Below are 15,531 nucleotides of genomic sequence, written 5' to 3'. Positions count from 1 at the left end.
TACATATATGTAACGCTGACTTTTCAAGGTCTTATCTCAAACAAAATAAACTTTTTTTGTTTTGATTTTTTAATATTTCTCTGTCACTGCACTGAATAATTATGTACAAAAAGTGTTCTTAGAATTTGAAACAATTACTTACATTTTGCGCTTTCTCATAGCTGCAAAAAAAGGCACACAGAAATATTACACAAAGCTAAAAACTTCTACTCACTTCGGTGGTTCTCAGTAAACTGATCGCACCACGCTTCATCGTAAAGCTTAAACATACACTTTCGTATTGCCACACGAAGAAACCCAATTACAGTCGTTCAAAGTGATATTGGTGTACGATTATCCATACTTATGCTACTGTTACATATATGTAACGTTGGTCAGAAATGGGTTAATAAAAAGAATATGTCCATATTGTGAGGTTTTAAATGGATATGCAGTACAGGAAGGGCATGAAATAGTCAAAAGGAATGAGGATGTATTCTCTGGTTATGGTAAAATTAGAGACTATACATACACGATCGAGCTAAAAGAAGGAACTACAGGAAAAATAGAGCTGTGTAGGCATGTACCGTTTAAATATTAAATAAATTAAAGGAAGAATTAAAGAGAATGGAAAATGCAGGTATCATATCAAAGGTTGAAAAACCTACTGATTTTGTAAATTCGCTTGTAATCGTAGGTAAACCAAATGTGTCAATAAGAGTTTGTTTAGACCCACAATATTTAAACTCCTGTAAAAAACGGGAGCATGTACAGCTACCTACGGGTGATGAAATTGCAGCAAAAGTAAGGAAGGCAAACTATTTTACAAAGCAGAAGGCAGTAAAGAATTAACAACTTTCAATACACCATTTAGCAGATATTTTTTTAATAGGCTACCATATGGCATAAGCTTCAGTCCAGAAGTATTTTACAGAGTTTTCAATCAAATTTTTGAAGATATAGAAAATGTTGGTATATATGCTCCTAAACTCTTCTTACCAGGCGGATGTCTATCCACATTAAGTTGCCTTCTTTGGGTACTTGCCGCGGAGAGCGCCGCCACCAAATCGATGCTCTCCTGTAGGTTATGGTGAAGAAAGGGCAGTCTTTTCCGCCGGACACTCACTCGGTACAAAATAAAAAAAACACTTCTTTTTACTTTTAATTTGAACACGTTTATTTTAATTTAATTTTAATTTATTCTGACCAGTACGTCTGAACACTATGTCTGGCCAATTTTTAATAATGGCGGTGAAACATGAAAGTGCCGATGTCACTCTTGCCACTCGCCATTTTCATGTTTCACCCCACATATATCGTATTCTCTCTTACATGCTATATCTCAATACTCATGACGTATTATGGTGTATTTGGTTCTTTCTGTTTGTAGTATTCACAATTAAATACGTCATTGTGAGCGACACTATTGCGATGTTACCAGGTAGTTTATGAAAAGCTAATTTGGGGGATTTTACCCTTACATCACCCTTTTTGGGGAAAAGAAGAATTGACAAAGTGATCAGTTTTGTCACATTCTTCTTTGGCCATAAACTTATAAAAATTGTTGCGAACAAACGAATATATATTTATATTAGGGTGTAAGTTTTTAATTCGTTGGTTCGGAACCATTTTTATTAATAATTGAAAACAGATTTTATACATCGAATACTCAAATTGTAGCTAAATTTTTGTAGTTCATTGTAACTTAAATAAAAGGTATAAATATTAATAATATTTAAATTTACGACAAAATCTGTTGAATGCTTTTTTTGGAAATATTTGTGTTTTATATAATCAATTTAAAGTTTTAAATTTCTATTACATATTAAATATGTATTTTTTGTGTTATGAACAATTTTTATGAAATAGGATTTTTTGAATATACAAAATTTGTGTTATTTTCTCTTTTTTTTTTTTTGTTTTAACAGTTTTTAAGCCTTCGTGGCTGCTTAAATGCTAGTAAGAAAATTTTGGATTTGTTTTTCAATCAAATTTAAAGTAAAAGTATTGAAGTAATGTTAATTTACTTTACTTAGGCGGTTTTTATGTACTACTTTTTCTTTGTTTTTAACTTCATCGAAAATAGTTACGTTAGGTTCGTTAATTTTGGTTATGATAAAAGGGCCTTGATAAATATTTTCGTGTTTATGATGTGGTTCTTTCTGTAAAAGTACTTTATCTCCGATTTTGACAACTAAAGGTCGTGCCGTTTTATCGTACAGATTTTTACTTTGTAACTTATTTTTATTAATTAGGTTTTGTGCCACTTTGTGCGTTTTCTGCATCCTAAACTTGACTTCTTTGGCATAGTTTTCGACATTATAGATTGGGTCAATTGTTTCTTTTGTTAATTCATTAGGCAAAGTTGCCTTTTTCCCAAAAACTAACTCGAAAGACGAAAATTGATTGTCGAAAACTTTGCTACTCGTAGTATTGTGTAGGAAAGTAAAGTATTTTAAATAAACATCCCAATCAGAAAAAGTATCTTTTACATATGCACGTAAGTATTCATTAAAAACTCTATGGCTACGTTCAATCGTGCCAACAGTTTCGTGATGGTATGCAGTTGAAAAATTATGTTCATTATTTAGAAGTTTAGTTAATTCTTCGAATAATTCATTTTTAAATTCTGTACCTAAAGCTGATTTTATGGCATTCATTGTGCCGTAAGTTAAAATTAATCCTTCAAAAATTGCTGAAGCTATTGTTTTTGCCGATTTGTCTGGCACAGCGACTGTTACCAGGTATTTAGTCATGTCGCAAATCATGGTAAGTGCGAACTTGTTACCATATTTGGACTCAGGTAGTGGTCCTATTGTGTCAATTACTAGTATATCAAATGATTTACAAGGAGTTGGTTTTAAAACAATTTTTCTTTTGTTTTAGGTTTAACCTTGTTTAAAAGACAATCATTACAATTTTTGATATATTTCGATATATCACGAGTCATGTTCTTCCAATAAAATTTTGTTCGTAGTTTTGCGTAGTCTTTTCATTCCGCAATGTCCAGAAATGGGATCATTATGGTAAATTTTCATTAGTTTTAATTTTGCATCTTCATCTGTTACTGTCTCCACTCGATCAGTTAAAATAATTTCTAATGATTTTAAAATCTTATTTCAAATATTTTTGAAATTTGTAATAGTATAATGTTCGAACAAAATATCGTTTTTAGGCCATTCAATCTGCTTAATTTTGCGTTTGCCGGCTTCTGATTCAAGCCTCGAAAGTAATTTCTCTAAGTCATTATTTCGTTAACAAGCTCAAAACTAAGTAACTCGAGTTTCTTATGTTTGATATGCGCAAAAATTCTTAAATTTGTTGTTTTATTATTTGTATCGTACGTAATTGCAGATCTTATTCGTGGCACTTTTTTCGAAAAGTTAAATGAAAATTTGTCGTAGACATGTAAAGTAAGTTGTTTTTCGTCGTTTTTGTCTGTTTTAATATGAAGATTATTGTCGTTTTGCCGTTTTGTCATTGATCTTGTCTGAACTGCTAAAATTTGTTTGTTCGATTCCTTGATCTCATCGATTTTAATACGCGATAGTGCATCAGCACCAACGTTTGATTTACCCTTTATGTAAACTATAGTAAAGTTATATTCTGCTAATTCTAATCTTATTCATGAAAGTTTTGAAGATGGGTCTTTCATATTGAATAAGTATACTAGAGGTCTATGAGCTGACTTTACAATAAAATGGGTGCCATAAACGTATGGTCGAAATTGCTTGATTGCAAAGTAAATAGCTAAAAGCTCTAATTCTATAATGGGTTTATTCTGTTCAGCCTTATTAAATGCTTTAGAAGCGAATGAAATTGGTAAATCACTACCTTGCTGTTCTTGACTCAAATTGGCGCCACATCCAGTTGTGGAAGCATCAGCGGAAATAATGAATTGTTTAGTAAAATCTGGATATTGAAGTAATTTTGGTGAAAGTAGCGCTGCTTTCAAAGATAAAAATGCTCTTTCGCACTCTACATCCCATTCCAATTCAACTCTTTTTCCTGCTTAATCGGTTTAGAGGCGCTGCCAGAGACGCAAAATTAGGAATAAACCGTCTGTAATAGTTTGAAAACGCGACGAATCGCCGTACCGCGTCTTTATCAGTTGGTTTTGTATACTTTTTAATTGCGTTTATTTTGGAGTCGTCTGGCAACAAACCTTTGGCTGAACATTTTTGACCTATAAATGTAACTTCTGGTCGTAAAAGTTGCATTTATTTGGGTTAAGTTTGAGATTGAAAGACCTTAAAGTATTGAAAACTTTTGAAAGATTTTTAATGTGGTGTGCTTCACTAAAACCTATGACGATGATATCGTCGACGTACAGAAATGCGACATTGGGTGGTATACCCGAAAAAGCTATTGTAATCATTCGTGAGAATGAATTAGGTGCTACATTTAAACCGAATGCAAGCACTTTCCATCTAAATGCGCCGACCGAGGTGCTGAAAGAAGTAATTTCACGTGAGTCAGGATGCAAGGGGATTTGATGAAATCCTGAAAAAAGATCTAATGTGGAAAAATACTTTGCTCTACGGAGATTGTCTAAAATATCGTCATCTCTAGCTAGTGGGAATTTATCAGCAATGCGTTTTTTTGTTTACTGCGCGAAAATCTACGCACATACGATAAGCTTTTTGACCATTAGTATCTTTCTTTGGGACTACAATCAAAGGCTTTTGTAATTCGAATAACTGGGTTAAATCAAATCGTTGTCTAAGAGTTTATTTACTTGGTGATTTATTTCTTCGCGTTAAGGGTATGGTAATCGATAGTTTTTAACATATACCGGTTCGTTGTCTGTCAATCTTAATTTTTGCTCGTAGAAGTTATTTAAAGTCATTTTGTCCATGTCAAGAGCGAAAATGTCAGCATAAGCAAAGAAAGGTCAATTAATTTACTATGAGCATGTTGAGGTGTTTGATTTTTTAAAATTGAAATAAGTTTTTTCGTACGTTTGTCTTCTGTTTCTGTCTTGTTAATTGTATAAACATTATAGTTTGAAAGTTTTTCTGTCCGAATACTTGTTCCTTTCACATACTTGACATCGTCCGTGGTGTTTATGACTTTAATTATTGGGTTACTGAAATTAACAATGCACCTAGCTATGAAAACGCCTTTTTCAATTTCTTGCCAGTCCACGAAATGTGGTTCGGTTGAATCTCCTAAATCAAAAAGTCTGAATATTTCACATCTTGGTGGAACGATACAACTGTCGCTTTCTGTTCCGTGCAGGATTAGTATCGCAACTTTTTCATTACCTACCCAAAAGGAAATACTATTTCTTTCATAATTAATAATGTATTTGTTAATTTTCAGAAAATCTTTACCCAGTATGCAATCGGATGGAATATTGAAGTCTTCATTTACTACATGTAAAGTATGTTTAATGGAAAAGTTAGAAAAATTTAAATTTGCTGCAATTTTACCTAAAGTAGAAACTGAATTAGAAGTGACACCGGTAAAGTTAATAATGTCGTTCGTATTTAAGGAAATATTTCTGTCTAAACATGATATCTTTATTAAAGAAATGTCCGCTTGAGTGTCTACTAGGAAAGAACAAAATTTTTGTGACTCGTTAAGTTGTAATTCAATGAAATCAGAGTAATTTAAATTTAAACAATCGATGCCTATAGGTGAGGAAAGTTAGCTTACTGGCTTAGTTCGTCCTCCCCCAGTGTTCGCTCCTGAGGGGCACTCGCGTTTAAAGCGCGAACGTTTGCGTTTCTACCTCTACCATTGGCTGCTCTCGAATTGTTACCTCTATTGTTACTATTGTTTGAATTAGGATTTGTATTTGAACGCGTATTATTATTGTTATTATTCTGGTATCTATTTCCGTTATAATTCCTATATCTTTGAATATTGTTGCCGTTATAGTTGCTGTTGTATGAAAATGAACTATTATTATTTCTATAACCGGTATAGCCGCGGTTTGGGTAAAAACCTGGATAACTACCACGTGAATTTCTGAATGTGTTGTTACCACGTGATCGAAAAGCTAAAACCTGACGTTTAGTTACTTCGTTGTTTTGTTCTACAATTAATTTTGCTACCACGTCTTTCGGATCTGTAAATGCCGTTGAGGCTAAAATGGTTTTTACTTAATTGGATTTTGCGTTTAAACGACACACGTTAACAGTTTGTTCGACTGCCATTTCATGAGCTTTCGCTTGAGTAATCCCTTCAATAATAAGAGACCGCTCAAGTGAGTCAGCTAAATCTTCAACTTTTTTTGCAAAATCTGTGTAATTGTTACCGTTAACGTGCAACGCTGCAATTCTCCCTGCTACAACTTTCGAGTTGTCTGGTTTGATCCTATTACGTAGAGCTGTTTTAATTTCATTGATTGAAGTTACTTGTGTTGGTATTGCTTCACGGGCTTTACCCTCTAGTTTTGATTTTAAGACCGCTATAAAAGTATCAGTTAAATCTGCAGTAGCGAATTGTTCAAGTAATGCAATTTTGTCTATAAAAGAATCAAGTGCAAGAGGGTCACCACTGTAGTTTTCTCTAATAGAATTAGCACATGTGTTAATAAAAATTCTATTATCCTCTGGTGTTGCCAGGATTTGATCGTTAAGATCTGGAGCTGAATTAGCAGAAGTGAGTCCACGTTTGTACTATTTGGATCGCTAAGATCTGATTTTAAAGTAAAAGAAGTTGAAATTAGTTTTGCACTATTTGAATCGTTAAGATTTGAATTTAAATTAGAAGTTGAATTTTTAATGGAAAAATTTTCGAAGCCTGGAAAATCTGTTGACAAAGAAAATCTATTTTCTTGGGTTGTGACTTCTTCGGTGGAGGATGAACCTAAACTTTCGTAGCTTGAGGCTGAATTATCGGAATCGGATTCTGAATTTTTTTGCACTTGCTTACCACTTCTAAGGTAGATATGTAGTTATTAGAATAGCACAAATAATTCAGTTCAAACTATGAAATTAATGAAGTACTTATTTGAATGTCTGAATTTGTATTTGAAGTTGAATTGTTGAGGAAAAAGAGAGAAGAAAAAAAATTTTATAAAAGGGAACTGATTTGCAGGTGAATAGTCACTAAAGGAGTATTTAACTTGTTTTTGGAAGAATTAATTAAAACTGCAGTATTTGTATGAAAAATCTGTAAAAAGTAATTGAATTTAAAATGTCACAAAAGTATATAGGTATGAATTGGTAAAAATCTCAAAATGTAATTAAAAAAATTGTTTTTTTACTGAACCACCGCTTATATCAAAACAATTTTAGTTGGTTTTTCAGGGAACCACCGCATGTATTAAAAAAAGTTAATTGGTTTTTAATGGAACCACCGCATATATCAAAAAAATTTATTGGTTTTTAACGGAACCACCGCATGTATCAAAAAATCTTAATTGGTTTTTAACGAACTGCCGTTTATAAAAATTTAATTGGTTTTTCGAAAACCACCATAATATCAACAATCCAAAATTTATATGATATTGAAACAATCCAAGTTAATTATAAGAAAAGCGAACGCATTGCATTTAATGGGAATATTAATGTTTTATATACGTACATATATGTGTTTAAAGAAAAAAACCGTAAGCAAAAAAATTTTAAATACATACATATATATATACTTAATTGTATTACCAAGTTACTACTTTAATTTGGTCGATTAGATTTAGAAATTGTAGTTTTATGAAATTTGTTTTAGAAGTTAGTAGTTTGGTTAAATTAGGTTTAGAAATTGCAGTTTTATTTAATTGTATTTAGAAGTTGTAGTTTTAATGGATTTGATTTAGAAAATTTGTTAAGTTTGCTTTAGAAATTGTAGTTACATATATTGAATTTGGTTTAGAATTGTAGCTTTTGATTTAGAAAATTATGAAATTTGCTTTATCACTTTGGTTAAAATAGAATTAGAAGTTGTATTTTTATTAAATTTGATTTAGAAATTGTAGATTTAATGAATTTGATCTAGAAAATTATTAAATTTGTTTTAGGAATCGTAGATTTAATGAATTTGATTTAGAAAATTTGTTAAATTTGTGTTGGAAATCGTAGTTTTATTAAATTTGGTTTGAAATTGTAGTTTTATTAAATTTGATATTGAAAATTGTTGAATTTGCTTTATTAGTTGGTTAAATTAGATTTAGAAATTGGGGTTTTATTAAATTTGAATAGAAGTTGTAGTTTTAATGATTTGATTTAGGAAATTGTTAAATTTGGTTTAGAAATTGTATTTTAGTTTATTTAATTTGATATTGAGAATTGTATTTTAGTTTTATTAAATTTGATGTTGAAAATTGTATTTTAGTTTTATTAAATTTGATATTAAACACCACGCACTTTATCCTTGCTTTCGCACACCACGCACATTATCTTTTCACCGCTAGTCAAAGACTGTCCTTATTTTAAAAAAAATGTCCACTCACCACCAGTCCTTCGTCAAAAAAATCCGGTTGCTTGCTGAGGCTCCAGCCTCACGGTCGCCATGTAAACTCTTCTTACCAGGTGGATGTCTATCCACATTAGGTTGCCTTCTTTGGGTACTTGCCGTGGAGGGCGCCGCCTCCAAATCGATGCTCTCCTGTAGGTTATGGTGAAGAAAGGGCGGTCTTTTCCGCCGGACACTCACTCGGTACAAAATAAAAAAACAATTTTTTTTTACTTTTAATTTGAACACGTTTATTTTAATTTAATTTTAATTTCTTCTGACAAGCACGTCTGAACACTATGTCTGGCAAATTTTTAATAATGGCGGTGAAACATGAAAGTGCCGATGTCACTCTTGCCACTCGTCATTTTCATGTTTCACCCCACATATATCGTATTCTCTCTTACATGCTATATTTCAATGCTCATGACGTATTATGGTGTATTTGGTTCTTTCTGTTTGTAGTATTCACAATTAAATACGTCATTGTGAGCGACACTATTGCGATGTTACCAGATAGTTTATGAAAAGCTAATTTGGGGGATTTTACCCTTACATGCTGATGATATGCTAATCTGGGCAGAGTCGAAAGAACATCTAGTGAAAATTATGGATAAAGTTTTTAATAGAGCCAGGACGTATGGTTTTAAATTTAATAAGAGTAAAAGTGCATTATGGTAACTAAAGTAAAATATTTGGACCATATTATTTCGGCCGATGGCATTGAAATTGATAAAGATAATCTAATCTAGTGAATCTATTGAAAAAATGAAAGCACCAAAAAATAAAAAAGAACTGTTGACATTCTTAGGGACCATAAATTATGTGGCAAAGTTTATTCCAAATGCGGCACAATTAACTAGCAACTTAAGACATCTAATAAAAAAAGATGTGTCATTTGTATGGGGCTCAGCACAACAAAGTTCATTTAGAAAACTCAAGGAGCCGCTATGTAGTCCTCCAGTATTAGCATTTTTTGATGCCAACAAACCCATAAAATTGAGTGTAGATGCATCAAGTGAGGGACTAGGGTGTGTAATAATACAAAATGGAAGACCAGTGGCATATGGCTCACGGGCATTAAAATAAACGGAAAAAATGTACAACCAAATAGAAAAAGAAAGTTTAGCAATTGCATTCGGATGCCATAAATTCAATCAACATTTGTTTGGTCAGAAGTTTATTGTAGAGACGAATCATAAACCCTTGATTTCTATCTTTAAAAAGCCTATGAATAAAATACCTCCTAGATTGCAAAGAATGAGAATCAGTTTACACAATTTTGATTTTGAGCTTATCCATTTACCAGGTAAGTAGTTGTTTCTTGCTGATCATTTAAGTAGAGCTTATTTAAAAAATACAAAATCTTCTGAAGAAAAAAAAATTTAAAGTTATGTCATGATGATTGAAAAACACTTAAGTGTATCAGATGTAAGAATGAATGAATTAAAGCTGTAAACAAGCGAAGATAAAGAACTATAAGAAGTTATAAAGTATGTAAAGAATGGATGGCCACAGAACAAGAACAAGGTAATAAATGTGGTAAAACCTTATTATTCCTTTAGAGATGAATTATCAGAATGTAATGGATTATTATTAAAAAACAATAAGAAAGTCATACCAAATACAATGAAAAAAGCACTGTTGTTGAAAATACATTATGCACACTTTGGCAAAGAGAAATGTAAAATGTTAGCTAGAAAAACTATATTTTGGTTAGGTATGTCAAAGCAAATTGATGATGTAGTAGGTAACTGCGATATATGCTGTGGGTATCAAAAAGACAATAATAAAGGACCTATGATTAAAAAAGCTATACCAAAACATCCTTGGGAAATAGTGGCGTCGGATATATTTTTTATGCGCTGTAAAACATATATAATGGTCGTAGACACATATAGCAAATATATAGAGATAAAAAATCTAAATAATTTAACTGCAGCTTTAACGATACAAGCACTAAAAGAATTCTTTGCAAGATATGGGATACCGAAAGTATTATATTCAGATTCAGGTACACAGTATACTATTTGGGAATTTCAAAAATTTACAGAGCAGTGGGGTTTTGAACATAAGCCAACTACACCAAAACACCATCAGTCAAACGGGCTAGCAGAGAGATATATACGAACTATTAAAAATATGACAAAAAAGAGTACTCAGGAAGGGAAAGATGAGGAAATGGCTCTGTTGCAATTAAGAAATATGCCAATTGACAATAGTGGCATAACGCCAGCAGAATTGATGTATAACAAAAAAGTGAGAAATATAATACCGAATACAAATAAAGACAGAATAGATTCAAAAGATTTTAGAAAAAGGCTATGTGAACGTCAAGAGAAACAAAAGATGTACTACGATAGAGGTTCAAAATCGCTAAAAGAACTTAAGGTAGGTGAAAAGTTAAGATACATGATGAAAGAAACAAAACAACACCGCATCAAAGTGGTATAATTATCAGTAAACATCATAATCCTAGATCATACAATGTTAAAACAGAGAGCAATACAATTGTAACACGCAATCGAAAAGACCTCTCTAAAGCAACAAAATTCAAAAAAGTAAAGTATGAATTAGACATACCACTAGAAGAACAACAATAAAAAGTATCAATTAACGAAAATGGAAATACGAGTCAATCTAATATCAGTAATAACAGTGAGAATCAACCTACTGCAGCAGTAAATAATACAGATAATGATGTAACTACAAGAGGCACTCCTGTTATTACAACTAGATCGGGTCGTATTATAAAGAAACTAGAATATCTAAACAACTATGTATAAACCAATAACATTACATTAGATTATAAAGAAACCAGAATATCTAAACAACTATGTATAAACCAATAACATTACATTAGATTATAAAGAAACCGGAATATCTAAATAACTATGTATAAACCAATAACAATACATTAGAGAAAAAAAGAAGGAAGATGTTATGAATAGTACATAAGTTTGAAAGTGTGAACATCACATAATGATACACGAGCGACAACAATGTAAATCAGTCACTCAGCAACTCTGAAAGCTAAAGCACATGAATTAATAAATAACTCGGACATTGGTTAAACACAGTGGTTTTATTACAAATATAACACCATCTAAGTGAAAGCTTCATTATTCCTTTTTAATGACCGACTAGTCGATTATTTTGATGTTTTTCAAGAGCCCTAATAGGTAGGTACCAGTAGCGTGCCTAAGAAATTTGCTGAAGACAATCTCAAGTCTTTATTCACCCGGCAAATGTATATCTGTTCTTTTTTGTGACGTGTTTATTTCGTTCTACGCACTTTTTTATTTCAAGGGGTGTTGACATTGTTAATTTTCTATTTAATTTAAGTTACACGACCAAAATTTACATAAAAAAGTTGAGTCACCGGTTCACATTGATCGATTTTTTGAAAGTTATTTTAGAGACTTAAATTTCACTTAATTTGAAATAGAAGAAGCAAATTTTCAGAAAGCTGCCATAGCTGGGCAGATAGATCCACTTCACACAATAATTCTTTCAATTATTTTCCGAAAAAACTGATCACCATTAGAAACCTGGTCCTACCGGTCAGTTCAATCCATCTTATCTTTTATTATAAATATATTTAATAAGCTTTGTTGAAAGAACCGGCGAGTTATACAATATATTGAAATTGAAAAGAATTTTCATACATTGCAACGTTATGCTTGTACTTGACATTTAACTAGCCGAAGTTACGTAGCTACATTGGCGGAAATCGCCTTGCAAATTTCATATTCGTTCTGCAAGTGTCAAGTCACATTAAAAATTACCAATCAGCTGATTTCCGGCCGTCATCGTATGGTTCCGCCATGTCGCGCTCACCCTCCGTCCGTGTGTGCCTTCATTCACGAAAGAGAAAGGCCTTTTACCCAGAACAATTGCGCAAACACAAAAAAGATAGGAAGAATGAAAAAGTCTTTCGAAAACAGAATGTGGTTTCATTATTTTCTACAGTAAGAAAAAAAAACATAATTTTGGCTCAAAATATTTCGACTCTATATTTTTCTGTTCCTACAGAATAATTAAGTTATACCGTATTTCTTACAACCTCTCCAGAATTTCAACCCAAAAATAAATTGAAATACAGAACTAAGTGCCGCGCTTTATCTCGAGGAGATGTAGGCCAAGCTTATCATCTAATTTGTTCATTCTCCTTTTTAATTTTCCCTAAAAATTGGCGGGACGGACAGATTTCGAAGGGCATCTACAAGGCAAATGAGTTTTCACTGAAAAAATTCTCATAGCAGAAATACACTTGGAGTGTTTGAACCCAGAACCCTGTGCTGTGGTAGAAGGAGCAGAAACCAAGATAAAATTTAAAATTTTCTTTGAATATTAGTGAGGAAACTCTTTTCAACCTAAACTTTCCACCTCCATGAATTTGTACCATAGAGGCACATGCCATAAAACCAGTATGAATGCAGGTGAACGGTAGATCAAAACTGAGCACCCAAAAAGTTAGCCGTTGAAGTGAAATTAAGAAACATATCCTAGTGTGAAGCTGTGTGTAGAAGTCCACGAATGTGAGAAAAGCTTTTGACCGCCATTCACCTAGGAATGGCCAGAGCGAATATTTTGCATGCGGTTCAAGCAGCTCACTACTGCCGGTCGCTTGCGGCCAAGTATCCTCTGGGTAGCCGCTAAGCATCCGGGGAGATCTCATGCAAGTAATAAATAATATCACGTGCAAGTAATGTTTTCACCCCCGCTGAGCGGGTTGTGCGCTGGGCTTGGGACCCGCCACGTAACACCATACTCCAATGAAATATACCAACAAACCTCGAATAAATAAACTCTATTGATGACGACCATGGCAAACGTTTAAAGGACAATGAATTGAGAGCATGCGCCTGGAACGTCCACTCCCTGAATGGGATTGGTGCAGATGCCCGGCTGGTTGATGTCCTCGTCAAAGCAAAATCTGACATCACCGCCTTCCAAGAAATGCGTTGGACGAAGCAAGGAAGAAAGAAGATCAAAAATTGTGACATATATTGCAGTGGCCATACGAATAAGCGCAGTTTCGGCGTCGGATTCGTGGTGGGAGAGAGACTTTGTCGCTAAGTTCTGGCGTTCACGCCTGTGGACGAGCGTCTCGCCGCTATCCAAATAAAAGCGATGAGGTGAAAGACACCTTTTATGAACAATTAGAACGCACATACGAGCGCTGCCCCCGTCATGATATAAAAGTCGTGCTTGGCGACGCCAGGGTGGGCAAAGGTGTTTTGGCTCTACAGTCGGAAAGTTCAGCCTACACAATGAAACTTCTCCTAACGGACTGAGGCTGATTGACTTCGCCGGTGCTCGAAACATGGTCATATCCAGCACGAGGTTCATGCATAAAAAGATACATCAAGCTACATGGCTGTCTCCTGATCGAAATACTTGCAATCAGATCGATCACGTTGTGATAGACGGACGGCATGCCTCCAGTGTTTTAGATGTGCGCACGATCCGAGGACCTGACATCGACCCGGACCATTATCTCGTTGCAGCCAAAATACGCACCCGCCTCAGCGCGGCTAAAACCAAGGAACAAAAAACACAAGGAAAGCTAGATGTCGAAAAGCTTTAATCACAACAGACTGCCAATGATTTCGCAACTCGACTCTCACACCTGCTCTCTGAGACCACAACTCAGCCTGAAGGAATACAGGAGCAGTGGGAGCATATCTCCAAAGCACTTCGCACTTCCGCCGAGGAAAAAATTGGTTACCGGCGGCCACGAAAAAACAACTGGTACGATGAAGAATGCCGCGTTGCAACCGAAATAAATGGAAGCGATACGCCTTTTCAGGAAGAAAAAAGCAGAAGCAGAAAGGCGTGAGTGCGAGGAGCTTGAGCTGCTAGCCACCAGGAATAACGCCCGAAAATTTTACCAAAAAATACGGCGACAGACGGAAGGTTAAAGGCCGGGGCAAACTCCTGTAGGTCTATGAAAAGGTGGCTTATGACTCAAAAAAGAAATTGCGAGAAACAGCTGTTAAAGATAAACAATGCATTTCTTCAGTTTCTTAGTAGTAGTAATTTTTTGTGAGTCATAAGCCACCTTTTCATAGACCGGGTCACATATATGTACTTAAAATGGTCTGTGTCAAAAAGATACAGTTTGTCTTTGGTTACGGTGAAATACTTTATTTCTTCAATTAAAATTTATTTATTAAAACCACGTAAATGTTAATAGTTTGTAAGCCATGGAGATGGATTTCGATACCACAATCTCAAAAATTAAATTATTTTCTTGTTTTATTTATATACATTTTTCCATATTTTTTATAGCGCTTATAATGGGACCACCAAACGTTTTGGTTACAGGAGGCGCGGGATATATAGGTTCCCATACAATTTTGGAGATGCTTAATGCAGGGTATAACTTAATTTGCGTTGATAATTTATGTAACGCTTACAGCTCGGGTTCTTCAAAACTGCCTGAATCTTTGAAAAGAGTGCAAAAACTTACGGGAAAAGAATTAAGTTATTACTGCATTGATATAACGGACAGAGATCAAGTTCGTGCCGTTTTCCAAGAGGTGAGTTTTGTCCTCTGATATGAAATGTTTCTATAAATAATGAACATAAAAATGTTTACATAAATAAATAGTAAAACCTTATTATAGTTACTCTTACCGCTGAAAAGTGGCAGTTTTTATAGTACGTGAAAATAATATAAATGGCTACCCCGTGTATCAGCTGATTCTCTCGAGGGCATTGTCAGTACATAATAAAAATTAAAAAATTTGTGAAATTGCGGTAGTAAATTGTCACAATCACTGATCATTTTATGCATAATAAAAAGTGTAACGCTTTTGCGCTGCCAGCAGGTTACAATTTTCACAAAAGAACGAATACAACCCATACCGTACAAAAAGCTTAACACTTTTTCAGAAATGAAAACGCTATTAGTTAGAAACTTGAATATGCATGCAAAACTTCCTGCGAACCAACGCTACCCACTTTTTGCCACTTTCACGAAGTCATATTTTTCTAAAAAATACTAACATATCCGCACATTTATGAGATATTTTCCAAAATTTATATGTCCTCAAAAGTATGTGAACGGAAGTTATAAAAAAATCCTAAAATATATGAAACATCAGTCATTAATAAATACACAATTTTATACAAATTAAA

General features: G+C 33.7%; 1 protein-coding gene across 5 annotated transcripts in view; it reads left to right on the top strand.

Annotated features, from left to right (window-relative positions):
- Gale (UDP-galactose 4'-epimerase) overlaps window positions 1–15,531 on the top strand; it is a 245,840-nt gene that overhangs the window by 90,755 nt on the left and 139,554 nt on the right. For 2 of the 5 annotated variants that reach the window (XM_067791395.1, XM_067791394.1), the window contains exon 2: window positions 14,680–14,930. The exons of 2 other annotated variants lie outside the window; for them this stretch is intronic. In XM_067791395.1, coding sequence (XP_067647496.1) covers window positions 14,688–14,930 — 243 coding nt within the window. In that variant the 5' untranslated portion in view covers window positions 14,680–14,687. Of the gene's footprint in view, window positions 1–11,544; window positions 11,565–14,679; window positions 14,931–15,531 lie in introns of those variants that run through there. One more of the 5 variants, XM_067791396.1, reaches the window with a different exon arrangement.

This window comes from Eurosta solidaginis, chromosome 5 (assembly GCF_040869045.1).
Source record: "Eurosta solidaginis isolate ZX-2024a chromosome 5, ASM4086904v1, whole genome shotgun sequence".
Classification (NCBI taxonomy): domain Eukaryota; kingdom Metazoa; phylum Arthropoda; class Insecta; order Diptera; family Tephritidae; genus Eurosta; species Eurosta solidaginis.
This window is presented reverse-complemented; position numbering and strand designations above follow the sequence as displayed.